We start from the raw sequence: 15341 nt of genomic DNA, 5'->3' as shown, positions 1-15341 counted from the left end.
AATACATTCACCATATCACCGAGATCGCATTGAGCAACCTCTGGCATTTGCTATCGTTCGTCGTCCGTTGCTGCGGCCCTTCAAATAAAAACAAAAATTGTTCGTATTATAAACAGAGTTACTGAAATCCTACTTATCCATCTTTTAGGCAAACAAATAGATTGTTCTGTTATCCGCCCAAGGAAATCACTGTCATCCAATTTGGTTTATAGTCGCGAGCGATCTCCTCAAAATTACCTCCAGCGTGACAGATCGCATCAAATCACCCACCAAAATGAAGTCGCCTGTAAAAAAAAACCATTACTCTGAGGAATCCAAGTGGTTGCATTAATCTTGTTTACCCTTGGTTTTACAATATATGCCAACACGTTATTGAAATGGTTACATTCAAGTCGCAAATTCTTATCATCAGTCCACTCATACAATCGTACAGTTGAATTGATGCTAGCTAATACACAACGGTTAAACCCAATGAGAGAATAGCACGCGCCCTTGATTCCCTTCTCGCTAACTTGAGTGAGGGCTCCATCCGCGTAGTGATAGATGATAATCCTTCCTACTTTGGGTTCCGGTTCCGCTTGATGTACCAGTGCTGTGCCGACGATGCAATAAGTATTCGAGTCGTTACCCAACTTCGCCGAAATCAGTGACATAGTATACTCCGTCTGCATGAATTGATGTGCATGTAGCAACTCGAACGTATTCTGATCGATGATAAGTAGATTGTGAATTTCAACTTCTTGACCAAACTCGGCACTACTGGATCCTGGCTTAAGCAGTGCCATGTTGCTCGAGTAAGTTACATTTGTCGTCTGAGTTGACGCGCTCTGTCTCGAAGGAGTCAGACCACTCGAGTCCTGAAGATCCATTCGCACCGTTATAACACCAAACTATTGAGAAGCTTCCTGGTCCCATTTGTACCGTTCGAATGTGTAACTTTTGAATTTCATTAATTGTACCAAGAATAACTGAATATTCGGTTGCAAGAGCCAAACTGTCCTGATACGCTCCGGCATTAAGTGAGCACATATGATTTACTTCCTTCAGGTTGACATTTGAGAAAACCGCTGCCGAATGGTTCCGAACGGCTGGAGCTTTCGTTCAAGACTGAATGTGACAGTGCTGAGGGAAAAGAATGTTATTATTGTGAACATGTACAATTGGCCGTTTCATACCTCTTGTGCTCCGACTTGCCTGCTTCAATTTCGATATAATAAATGTCGCATGCAGTTACACACGCAAGCTGACATGAATATCACGCGACTACACTAATGCACTTATCTTCCGGCGGATTCCATTCACATATCATCGATTTTTTGTCACATTGGATCAATCGTGCTGTTATGAAGTAACCTGAATAATTTGGCCATCGATATTCGCACAGTGAAATGTCTGCGGATCACTCAGAAAACCGGGAATTTCCGTTTTTCCAGACAAAAACTGTACCCAATGTAGGAATCTCAAATGAAAATGAAACAGAAGTGAAAAAATAAAAAAACATCTTTCACCGATGTCGATAAAACAGTTTACTAAAATGAATCTAGTACATAGAAATACGGCCGTAAATGAGGATAGCTTTTTCTTTGACGACGTATCGTATCCGACGAATCAATCACCCTTATTCTCATTTACGGCCGTATCCGTATATTCATTCGTCGGATGCGATACGTCGTCATTTTTTTTTTTAATTCGTTTATTTTTACAGGCTCAGTTACTTAAGTTACTATATATATATATAGAAACAATTTTCTTACATCTATGGTTAGTAAGGTGGAAAACCGATTACTCGCGGTGTACTCGAGTTTAGAAGGGTGACATATTTTTAGGAGAAGGATGGGATATAAGGAAATTGTAACAATGTTGATGAGCACTCAATTCTTAAATCTATTCGTATATCTATAGTTTATTTACATTTCAATTCTAATATTTATAGCAAGGGGACGAATTACCCGCAAAGGAAGGAAAGGAGGGTATAAGGATGTAGGGACAATCACACACGAAGATCTATAGCTTTAAGGAAAACATATATATGGGACATGTAATCAAGGTCTAACCGAGCCAACACATCTCTCACCGGCACATTGGGCTGTCTTCCTCGGGCCCGAAGGGAGTTTTCTAAATTCGATCTGGCGACCAGATACACCTCGCACGACCAAACAATGTGCTCGATGTCGTGATAACCTTGGCCACAAACGCAGAGATTGCTGCTGGCAAGATTGAAACGAAAGAGTAGTGCATCTAACGAACAGTGATTGGACATGAGTCGGGAGAAGGTGCGGATAAAGTCCCGACTCAAATCTAGACTTTTGAACCACGGTTTGAGGCTAACCTTAGGGATAATCGAGTGAAACCACCGGCCCAATTCATCTTCATTCCACTTGCGTTGCCAGTTAGCGATGGTATTTTTGCGAACTAAAGAATAAAATTCATTGAAGGCGATTTGACGCTGATAAATATCGCCTTCAATTGCACCTACCTTTGCCAATGAGTCAGCCCTCTCATTACCCGGAATTGAGCAATGTGAAGGGACCCAGTCAAAGGTAATGACATAACAGCGTCTGGATAAAGCACTCAAAATTTCTCGTATTCTCTCAAGGAAGTACGGCGAGTGCTATTCCGGCCTCACTGAACGGATAGCTTCGACAGAGCTAAGACTATCCGTTACAATGTAATAGTGTTCAACAGGTCGTGAGGCGACGCTGTCCAGCGCCCAGTATATCGCTGCCAATTCAGCAATATATACCGAGCAAGGATTCTGAAGACTGTGGGAGGTGCTAAAAAATACGTTGAACACTCCAAATCCTGTGGACTCATTTATAGAGGACCCATCAGTAAAGTATATATTATCACAATTGATACGCCCATACTTTGCATTGAAGATTGTAGGAACGAACCCCAATCTAAGATAATCTGGATTTTCATGGATTTTCTCCTTCATGAACAGATCGAAATGTACAGAGGAATTGATGTAGTCAGGAAAACAAACACGGTTGGGAATATACGAAGAAGGAACAACCTGCATAGAGGTGAATTCATGATATGAATTCATGAATCCAGAATGAAAATTTGGCTCGATCAATTGCTCAAAATTTCCGATCACCAATGGATTCATAACCTTACACCGGATGAGAAACCGAAGAGATAATAAATTGAAGCGATCTTTTAGTGGGAGTAGGCCTGCCAAAACCTCGAGACTCATGGTATGCGTTGAGGGCATACATCCCAACGCAATACGGAGACAAAGATACTGAATTCGCTCGAGTTTAATGAGGTGTGTTTTGGCAGCTGATTGAAAACAGAAACTGCCATACTCCATCACTGAGAGAATAGTTGTTCGATACAACATAATAAGATCTTCGGGATGGGCTCCCCACCAGGTGCCGGTAATTGTACGGAGAAAGTTTATTCTTTGTTGACATTTTTTACTCAGATACCTAATATGGGCCCCCCAAGTACATTTGGAGTCGAACCAGACCCCAAGATACTTGAATGACATAGCATGAGTGATCGGTTTACCCAAAAGTTGAAGCTTTGGTTTTGCTGGTCTATGCTTCCTAGAAAAAACCACCATCTCTGTTTTCTCCGTGGAGAATTCGATCCCTAGCCCAATGGCCCAGGTTGAAAAATTGTTCAAAGTATCTTGTAAGGGTCCTTGCAGGTCGGATTCGTTTGATCCTACGACAGACACCACTCCATCATCTGCAAGTTTTCTTAGGCTGCAATTTTGTGTAAGACAATTGTCGATGTCGCTTACATAGAAGTTGTACAAAAGGGGGCTTAAACATGAGCCCTGGGGGAGGCCCATGTAAGAGACCCGACTTACTGCCGAATCTCCGTGAGAAAAGTTCAAATGTTTCTCACAAAGCAAGTTGTATAACATATTATTCAATAGAGGCGGCAGACCCCGAGAGTGTAATTTGTCTGACAAAACCTCTATTGAAACAGAATCAAAGGCCCCCTTTATGTCCAAGAATACTGAAGCCATTTGTTTTTTTTCGGCGTAAGCCATTTGAATTTCTGAAGAAAGCAACGCAAAACAATCATTCGTCCCTTTGCCCCTGCGGAACCCATATTGTGTATCTGAGAGTAGGCCATTCGTTTCAACCCATCGATCAAGGCGAAACAAGATCATTTTCTCCAACAATTGTATACGGACAGCATTGCTATTGGGCGGTACGAATTGAAGTCGGACGCGGGTTTTCCGGGTTTTTGAATAGCTATAACTCGTACTTGTCTCCAATCATCTGGAACAATATTATGCTCCAGAAACCGATTGAATAAGTTCAACAAGCGATGTTTCGCCACATCAGGGAGATTTTTCAGCAAGTTGAACTTAATTCTATCCGATCCCGGAGCAGAATTGTTACATGAAAGGAGAGCATGAGAGAATTCTACCATCGAAAACTCGGAATCAAGATCGCACCTATCTTGTGGTATATCTCGAACAATTTTTTGCACAGGAGCGGAATCAGGACAAACCTTCCGTGCAAAATTCAAAATCCATCGATGTGAATATTCTTCGCTTTTATTCGTTGAAGAGCGATTTCTCATGTTTCGAGCCACTTTCCATATTTTTGACGTAGGACTACGTCTTTCATTTCTATACCGGGGTGTAAAATCAAAGTTTCGAAAACGAAAGCGTTACGCCGGAGACCGAGATTTTGAGCGTTAATAGCTCCTAAACAACTGAACGAAATGGTATGATAAACACTTCATTCGAAAGATAAAATGTCTACGCGTTATATACTTGTTACTTTTTGATCCAAAAACTTGTTTCAATAGTCTTAAAATTGCTTTCAAAACAGGCTATTGAAATCACCAATCGGCATATAAGCGAGCGGCGCTCGGGAATCCACTCAGTTCTAATTGAACAGCGATTGGAGCATGTTGTCGCTGTTGCGGTGAAGCTCTTTATTTATCATGAAAGCGCGGATGAACGGTGTCACCAAGAGCCTGTTTGTGCACCCTAGGCCAGAAGGGAATCTATCAGGAGGAGAGTGATGCCACAAACGGTTCCCTGGGAAGACATCGCTACACACACATACACGCGCGGCTATTAACAGGTGGTTATCGAGTTGGCATTAACCACTGGTGGGCTTCCAGTATCGAGGAAAATGTGGAAATATCTAATCGTTACTGAAAATAATCTGCCAGTTCCTCTGGGAATTTTCAAAATATATTCATGTGAAAGAGTTTAATTGAATGTTTTCTATCCATGTTACACTGTGACCAAATATGTTTCAATCAAGTGCTATTAACAGGTGGTTATCGAGTTGGCATTAACCACTGGTGGGCTTCCAGTATCGAGGAAAATGTGGAAATATCTAATCGTTACTGAAAATAATCTGCCAGTTCCTTTGGGAATTTTCAAAATATATTCATGTGAAAGAGTTTAATTGAATGTTTTCTATCCATGTTACACTGTGACCAAATATGTTTCAATCAATTGCTATTAACAGGTGGTTATCGAGTTGGCATTAACCACTGGTGGGCTTCCAGTATCGAGGAAAATGTGGAAATATCTAATCGTTACTGAAAATAATCTGCCAGTTCCTTTGGGAATTTTCAAAATATATTCATGTGAAAGAGTTTAATTGAATGTTTTCTATCCATGTAACACTGTGACCAAATACATTTGGTTTTGTGGTTTTTCAATCAATCGCAATTAACAGGATAGCTTCAGAAGATTATTCTTCCCCATCAGTAGGATATTTCCGTATCCAATATTGTATGCGCCCGCAATCGATTATTGCTCAGTCGCCGAAAGTTCCGAGCTCAGAGAGTTCATTCCCCTCTAGTTTGCCTTCCAAATTGCCATCGTAAACCACACCTTCTCTCGATTCAATCACACACAAAAAGCATACTTAAGCGATATTCTGGTGGTGAGACACATTCATTTTTCGTGAGGACATCGACAAGACAACATCGTTGCCTAACGTGCTGGAGGAGGTGGATGGCGAAGGATCGACACATACACGCGCAGGACTCTTTCCGTTAGGATGCCATTCAGCATCGAGAAAGTTCCGGAAAGATCTAATCATTGCTGGAAAATAATCTGCCAGTTCCTTTGGGAATTTTCAAAATATATTCATGTGAAAGAGTTTATTTTAATGTTTTCTATCCATGTAACACTGTGACCAAATACATTAGGTTTTGTGATTTTTCAATCAATCGCAATCAACAGGATAGCTTCTGAAGATTATTCTTCCCCATCAGTAGGATATTTCCGTATCCAATATTGGATGCATAAAACCTTGTGCCTCCAACGTAACGCTCTCGTTTTCGAAGTTCTCCAAATATTCATTCATTCAGAATGAATTCAGATTCAACTTCATACAAATGATCTCTAAATCAACGATAGTCCTACGTCACCCTTGCGGTTATACCATAGATATAACCCACTTCCTGTTTTTTCATTAACGTTTCTCGTGACAAACCTCCCACGAAATTTCGCCAATAAGCACGTTTTTTCCCTTTGATCAAGTTTTTAAATTGATTTTCAAGGTCCAAATACGTCTGAAAATTTTCAGGGGTTCCACGTTTCCGAAAAGCTTTAAATGCATTCGATTTTTCTACATAAAGCTTGGAACATATGCTATCCCACCATAGATTGGGAGGCCTTCGACGAATAGTGGAACCTGGGATGGGTTTCGTTTGAGCGCGAACCGCGCTGTCATAGATCAAACGAGAAAGGAAGTTATACTCCTCCAATGGAGGTAAACCATCTCTGGAATTGATGGCTAGAGCAATCGCGTCCGTATATTTTTTCCAGTCAATGTGTCTTGTGAGGTCATATGCCATGTTTATAGATTCAGAAGAATTCGACCCAATGGTGATGGAAATTTTGATTGGCAAATGATCACTACCGTTGGGGTCCTGGATTACATTCCACTTGCAATCTAACGATAGTGAATTCGAGCAAAGCGAGAGGTCAAGAGCACTTGGGTTAGCAGGAGGTTTAGGCACACGTGTTGTTTCCCCAGTGTTCAAAACGGTCATATTGAAGTTGTTAGAAAGGTCATATATCAACAATGAACGATTGTCGTCGTACTGTTCCCCCCAGGCAGTTCCATGAGAGTTGAAGTCTCCCAAGATCAATCGTGGCTCAGGAAAGAGTGAGCACATGTCATCAAGTTGTTTGCGGCTAACCGCAGCTCTCGGAGGCCAATACAAGCTGACAATACAGAGGTCTTTGCCTCTGATGTTTGCATGACAAGCAACAGCTTCGATCCCTCCAATAGGTGGAAGGTCAATTCGAAAAAATTAGTGGCACTTATTGATCCCCAAAAGCACCCCTCCGTCATCACGTCATCACGGTCCAAGCGTATAATATTAAAATCGTGGAAAGAGATATCATCTCGCGAAGAAAGCCAAGTTTCGGACAGAGCAAAAACATCACAATTGAAGTTATGAATTAAAAATTTGAATGTATCCAATTTAGGGATAAGACTACGACAATTCCACTGAAAAACAGTGATATCTCCGACCTCTCTATCTAAATTAGACATCAAGAGAGATAATCATTGCAAGGAGGGGCCATGTTTGCATCAATTGCTGTAAAATTGTCTTTAATACTGGAAGCATTGAGATGACAAGGGTTCTGATGGAGTCGGAAACATTAAAACACTTGAAGATTTGATCCAAAAGGTCAAACAACTTTATAAATCCCGATTGGGAAGTTGAGCTGGACGGAAAAACAGGGACAGTTGGGGTTTTTGATGTCCCCTCGAGTGATGGGTCGTTTGAAGGTGAACTATTCCCACGGAAGCCAGGAGGAACCTGATTTTGCTTGTCCGCTGCACTCGATTTTTTAGGCAAGCTAACTGGGGGTATCACCGGGGGGACTTGTTCTTGAACTTTGGGAGTGGTCACATTTTTGCGCCGGGGATTCCCTTTGAAAATAAACGGTGTGCCCCCGCTAGCTGTGTCCGCTTCCATTTCATCAACTGGCAGCGTGGAAAAGATATTGTGTGTTGAGATTGGTTGTTGTTGTTGTTGGGCCAGTGGAGAAGCGCCCTTTAAAATATCCGCAAAAGTGCGCTTCGAGCGTTCCTTTAAAGAGCGCTTCTGTTTCTCCCAGCGACTCTTGTAAGTTTCACAAGCTGAGAGCGCGTGTGGGGATCCTCCGCAATATGGACACTTATGCTCAGTCGCACTGCAGGATTTCCCCTCATGTTGCTCTCCGCAAGTGGCACAGCGCTCCTTGTTGGCACAATAATCTGAAGTGTGACCAACTGACTTGCATTTGTTGCAAGTCATGGGCTTTGGCACGAAGAGTCGCACAGGTAGTCTCAATTTGTCCACCATAACGTAGTCAGGGAGGGCGGCACCAGCAAAGGTGACTCGAAACGAGTCTGACGGCGTAAATTTAGTTTGGTCCCCATCATGGGAGAGTTTCCCGAGTTGGCGACAGTCCAAGATCTTTACTTCCATTGAGGGAAGCTTCTTGAACTTGCCTTTTCCTTCTTTTTTTATTTGTTCGCTCGTCAGACCCGTTTCAGTTATCACCCCCTCAATTTCTACGTTATGGGAGGGTATAAATGTTCTATATTCGAGAGTGAAGTGTTGGTCAGCAACAATCTCGTTTGCGTGTTTCCGTTCATTCACGACAACCCGCAATTTGTTCGGTCTAACCCTGCGAATTTCAGATACAGAAGTGTATCTGGCCAGATCTTTCATGATCTGAATCACGTTAAGGCTTTTTCCTTTTGGTTTTGGCCGGAGGAAAACAACCCACGGGCCAGTTCCAGGTGCATCTTCTGGATAAACTCTGACACGTGGTGCGGAGACAACAGAGGGAGAAGACGAGGACGAGGACGAGGACGAGGATTGGGTTGGATCGGAAACATCAGAAGGGGGGAGCGAAATCGATGATGGGAGAGGGGGAGTGGAAGTAACAGTGGGTTCAGAAGGGAGGCTTGCTATTTTCTTAGAGGGGGGCTTGGAAGAATGAGCAGATTCGTCCCCAGAAGAATTATCTTCTTTTTGAGGAACTCGTTTATGTTTTTTCCCAGATCTTGAATGGGATTCATTATCGGAGATCTCCATCTCTGGAGATCCTCCACTATTCTACATTTTACAAAATTTTTTGTCTTATTTCTAATCTATTATTGATTTTAACAATAATCTCAAAAAAAAATAACAAAACAAACAAACAAAAAATTATGATGATAATATTAAGCAATGAACATATGAGTTGAACAATAATATTAATATTAAATATGTGTACCTTAATATAAAAGTGGTTCCGATACTGCGCTCTACTGCCCTAACCAGGGAGAGACAGAGGCTACGCGCTATGGATCAACACAATAGCGCAAGAATAGCTCACACGGTCACGTGATGATAATTCCCGTTAACGACAGCCACACGATGGCGATCCCGTTATGCCAATGTTCAACAGCCGCCAAGGGCTGCAAGCTGCAAGAGCGCTGTTTCCTTTGTTCCACTTCACAAAAGGTCAATTCGAAAGCGGACAGCAATGACCTTCACACGTACACTATACCAATCGCACAATAGTAAAAGTGGCAACGCACAATAACGACACTGAACTTTTCTCGTCAAGAGTTGGATAGCGAATGTGATACGTCGTCATAGAAAAAGCTATCCTCATTTACCAGGGGTTAGACATCAATTGAATATAGGCTACCCAAAATCAAAATCAATATGGCGTCATTTGTTTACCAACATATCATGTGCGAGGATTGAAATCGTTGAAATCACGGAGATAGTATGCTTTATTTCTTACTGCATGAGTGATTTTCATATTTCGGTTTCACATGGAGGTGTCCACATTTAACATGGAGTTTAAAGTTAGCCACTATTCGACTATATAACCGAACCGAGTTGTAAACAACAGTAATTGACAGAACCAAAATGTCAGTGAACCGCAGCAATATTGGGTACACTGGCAGTATGAGGGATTTGACGTTTTAGTCATACCCCTGTCATTTACGGCCGTATTTCTGTGTACTAGATTTACCTGAGCAAACTACATTATCGACATCGATGACAGATGTTTTTTATTTTTGCACTTTTGTTTTCGATTATAGGCACCTTACACGATCAAACTGATTGACAATAAGTGTCTTCAATATCGTGACAGCTAGGCTTTCGACATCCGATCTAACCTCAATCAATATTTTGCCACCTTACACGGTCAATATCGCCCTCAACCCGAGACAACGAAAATATCCGCGATGGCTAGTGGTGACATTCGAGTTTGGGATCCAAACTATTCTCCATCAGATTAGAAGGCTAAATTGCAATTTTCAATTGGTAAAATTTGAATGAAAATATCTACTTGGTATTATTTAATTAGTTGAAGCGCGTAGTCCTAACTCTAACTTAACCTATTTTCTATGAATTTTCAGATATTCCTACTAAAATTTATTATTATTATATAACGTCAGTTTCAGATACAATTTTTGTATGGGATTTTCTCACCACTTGCAGAAAAAAAGTGATTTGCATTCACATAGAATACTAATTTGATTTGGAAAAGTTAATTTTCATTCATAATTTACATTTTAAAACTCGTTTTTCCTTCTCAAAAACACATCATAATACTCGCTTCACAAATACAGACTGATCCTTTCAGTTTCAGGGATGCCAGATTATTTTAGATTGTGATAATATATGCAAATTATATTATCTGCAAGCAAATGTTTTTATTCGATAAATAAGACTATGACAGTGTTACGCAATCTGCGTGCGCGCTCTATTCCAAAACAACGGTTCCAGATGCTGCAAGAAAATATCGTTTTCAAGCCAGAGACACACAATAGGGATGAAGACACAAATAGGAGATAATAGGTTCCTCATCCTTGAAAAGAAAATTGAACTGAAAGGGTAAAAGACAAATTGAATCGCTATACGCTATACGCCTTTAAAAATTGTAAAAAGAACAATCGAAATCAATCTAATTTTAATTTATGTAATTGACAAATTAGTTGAAGGTGAGATGGATGCACAGATTTGTGTACTTGAATAGAATTCAAATTTAAATTTATTCTTTGCAACAGAAGGTTCAATATCAGAGGCAGTAGGTGAAGATTAGACTGTGGAGGAGACTCAAAGTAAATATATTTTTTTATAAAAATGATAATGATATGATAAATGATGAATAAAATATTTGTAGGATTTTTTAACCATCACACTAACGGAATAGAGTTGGTTTATTTAAATTGAACATCCTCCCGTGTCCAACATTTTAAAAAATCTTTGATTATGTCCAATGTCGGAAAAACTAAGTCTAGTAAATCTACAGACACATCACGTCCGAATAACGCGAAGATGCCAGATAACAAGGTAGAACAAAAACCATTGGGAAACGTTGCGTTTCAAGAAACTGTAAACTGCAATTGTCGTTCGTGCAATTTGAACGATAATAGCAGAATGGTTCAATGTGACGTGTGTGATGAATGGTACCATTATACTTGTGTCGGTGTTACACAGGATATAGAACATGAAGACTGGAGTTGTCAAGAATGCAGAAACGCGCAGACAACACAGCAAAATCTAAATCAAGATGAAATACCGACAACAAGCAAAGAAAAATCAGCGAAAGAATCAAACCTTAAACCACCATCAAAAGCGGGGTCGATCAAGTCGTTAGGATCTAAACACCAAACGAAAGCTCTTCTAGAACTTCAACTGAAGAAATTAGAAGAGGAACATGCGTTGAAAAAAGAAGAAATTAAACTGAAACTAGAAATGCTAGACAAACGATTTCACATTCTAGAACAAATGAATGATGTCAATAATTCAGAAATAGATGAGCAGGATGCTACATCAAAAGTAAACGAATGGTTACATGACAAAAGCAATATATCCCAACGTGAATGCAGACACGAATGCGCTCTTGAAGCTCAAGCAGGTGCTGGCAACTATACTGTAAATCAACAACATGAACAACAGTTTATACCAGAAGAGCGATCAACACCCAAACATCACGAACGTGATTCATCACGAGTTCTGAGATCCGCTGATTATGATAGATTGACGCAAGATCAGTTAGCAGCGCGTCAGGTAGTGCCTAAAGACTTACCGAAATTTTCTGGCAACCCAGAGGAGTGGCCCATGTTTTTTTCCACTTACGAAAGCACTTCGAATATGTGTGGATATAGAAATGATGAAAATATGATCAGACTCCGGAACTGTTTGAAAGATGAAGCATACGCTGCTGTTCAAAGTTTTTTAATGCATCCATCTACCCTACCCAAAGCAATTTCCGTTCTAAAATTAAGATTTGGTCAACCTCATACAATAATAAATACTTTGAAGAAGAAGATTTCTGCTATGCCATCTGTGAGGCCCGATGCAATGGATAAGCTAATTGATTTTGCTTTAGCGGTACAAAACCTCTGCGCAACCATCGAAGCATGTCAATGCAAAGAGTACATGAATGATGCATCATTTCTTCAAGAACTCATTGGTAAACTTCCACCAACTCTTAGATTGGAATGGGCCAGATCGAACCGAACTGTAGTACAAGGGAGTTTAGAAATATTCAGCTCCTGGATGTATTCGATTGCTGAAGATGCCTGTCTTATAGTTGAACCGAAGCATATGAACGATCGAGTTCATCAAACCGATCCCAAGAAGGGCAAAACATATATAAACACTCACTCGGAGCGTCCATCTTCGACGGATGCATCGACACAATACACTTCGAATACTAACATAGCGACGGAACGATCGAAGATTGAAACCTGTATCGCTTGTAAAGGAAACTGCGAATCACTAGAAAAATGCACACGTTTTAACACACAAAGCTACGACGCTAAATGGGGTTTAATTCGTGAAGCTAGATTATGCCGAAAATGTCTCCGACAGCACAAAGGCGGTTGTTACTCGAAACCGTGCGGTATTAATGGCTGTACATTTAAGCACCATCCGTTATTACATAAGCAATGGTCACCTCGATACGATACAAATCATGTGGATAATGAAAACCAATCTGAAGCTCAAAACTGTCACACTCATCAGCTGTCAACCAATTGTACGCTACTACGTTATTTGCCTGTGGTACTTCATGGCGTCGATAAAGATTTACGTTGTTACGCCTTCCTGGATGAGGGTTCTGGTTCGACACTCCTGGATAAAAAAGCAGCGAGTATCTTAGGGCTGCAAGGAGAAATCAAGCCCCTATGCCTGCAGTGGACTGGCGGAATGCAACGCTATGAGGCGAATTCACAAAAAGTCAGTTTAGACATTTCAGGTTGCGACAAGAAAAGATACAATTTGGAGGACGTGCGTACCGTCGAGGATCTCCGGTTGCCGTTCCAGACGCTAAATGTGTCTGAGTTGAAGGATAAGCATAGTTATTTACGTGATTTACCAATCGAATCTTATGAGAATATTAGACCAAACATATTGATAGGATTAAAACACGCAAACGTTATGTTGGTGCGCAAAAGTCGCGAAGGAAACAATAATCAACCTATTGCTATTAAAACTCGCCTTGGATGGACTGTCTATGGCGGAAACTCGAATGACGTCGACCTGCACATGATACATTATTCTTTTCACGTTTCTCCATGCTCATGCAACACCCACGATAACTTACATCAAACGGTGAAACAATATTTTTCTCTAGAAGCCATGGGGATTACGAAGCCAAGTCAATCATTAATGTCTAACGAAGATAAACGTGCATTGCATCTACTCGAATCTCTTACCCAGTTTAGTGGTGAGCGATACGAGACAGGGTTATTGTGGCGACATGACGAAATTAGGCTTCCGGACAGTAAAGCTTTAGCGCAGAGACGGTTATACTGTCTTGAAAAAAGAATGGAAAAAGATCCGGAACTGAAACGCATCATGCAAGGAAAGATAGCTGAATACATAGAGAAAAAATACATCCGGAAATTAACAGATGAAGAATTAAAAGAAAATCACCAGCGGATCTGGTATCTCCCTATTTTCCCAGTCACTAATCCAAACAAACCTGGAAAGGTGCGCATAGTATGGGATGCGGCAGCGGCTATCCATGGAGTTTCTCTAAATTCAACCCTATTGGTAGGACCAGATAATCTTGTTCCCTTAAATTCCATTCTATTACAATTCCGAGAGCATCGAGTGGCCGTCGGAGGTGATATACGGGAAATGTTTCACCAGATACGCATGCGGAAGGAAGATCAACATAGTCAGCGATTCTTATGGCATGATGAAAAAGATCAATCAGAAGCAAGTGTGTACGAAATGTGCGTTATGACATTCGGAGCATGCTGCTCACCCAATACCGCGCAATTCGTGAAAAACCTCAATGCAGAAAGATTTGAGCATAAGTATCCTGAAGCGGTGAAAGTAATAAAAAGGGGACATTACGTCGACGATTTATTAGTAAGCGTTGAAAATGAACATGAAGCTATTAAATTGGCGAATGCAGTGAAATTTATACATGCTCAGGGAGGATTTGAGATTAGAAATTGGATGTCCAATTCCCAGTGCGTTCTATCTACCCTTGATGAGCAACGAGCAATGGATTTCGATCTCGACTTAAACTCTAATAGTGCCACCGAAAAGGTCCTCGGCCTATGGTGGAATGCACCGACGGATCGTCTCGCATTCAAGTTTTGTTGGTCTAGATTCGATGCACATCTCTTGGATGGGAAGAAAAAACCTACGAAACGGGAAGTGTTGCGCATTTTAATGACTATCTTTGACCCGCTAGGGTTAATTGCGAACTACTTAATGCCATTGAAAATTTTGCTACAAGATATATGGAGGTCGGGCATCAAATGGGACGAACAGCTTGATGATAAATTGAGCGTAAAATGGCAACAATGGGTGGCCCAATTGAAGCAACTCGAGAAAATATCTGTACCAAGATGCTACCGACAGCATGTGACTGGGAATGAAACATATGAAGCTCAACTACATATCTTTGTCGATGCGAGCGAGTCTGGTGTTGCTGCTGCTGTCTACCTACGATATTCACAAAATAAGATTATTGAATGCTCATTGGTCAGTGCAAAAACTAGAGTAGCTCCGTTAACCTATCTATCGATTCCGAGGCTCGAACTCACAGCTGCAATTATAGGAGTAAGACTCGCGAACACCATCTGCGACAGCATCTCGACGAAAATATCGAAACGCGTATTCTGGACCGACTCTCGTAACGTGCTCTGTTGGATTCGATCAGATCATCGACGCTATAATCAGTTTGTGGCTGCCAGAGTAGGTGAAATTCTCGAATCGACCGATGTGAGAGACTGGAGGTGGGTTCCAACGAAAATGAACGTCGCAGACGAAGGAACAAAATGGCAAGGCTCTCGAAAAGCTGGTGAAAGAAGGCGATGGCTCGATGGGCCAGAATTTTTGTGGGAACCAGAATC

The 15341-nt window shown here is 41.1% G+C and overlaps 1 protein-coding gene across 1 annotated transcript; it reads left to right on the top strand.

Moving 5' to 3' along the window:
• The first annotated feature begins 11397 nt into the window (after positions 1–11397).
• Positions 11398–15125, top strand: LOC129766334 (uncharacterized). Its single transcript, XM_055766854.1, has 2 exons — positions 11398–14678; positions 15035–15125. Exons 1-2 carry the CDS (start codon positions 11398–11400, stop codon positions 15123–15125), a joined length of 3372 nt encoding a protein of 1123 aa, XP_055622829.1.
• The last annotated feature ends 216 nt before the right edge of the window (positions 15126–15341 follow it).

Source organism: Toxorhynchites rutilus, chromosome 2 (assembly GCF_029784135.1).
Source record: "Toxorhynchites rutilus septentrionalis strain SRP chromosome 2, ASM2978413v1, whole genome shotgun sequence".
Lineage (NCBI taxonomy): Eukaryota > Metazoa > Arthropoda > Insecta > Diptera > Culicidae > Toxorhynchites > Toxorhynchites rutilus.
Note: the sequence above shows the minus strand (reverse complement) of the source record. Positions and strands in the feature narration are given on the sequence as shown.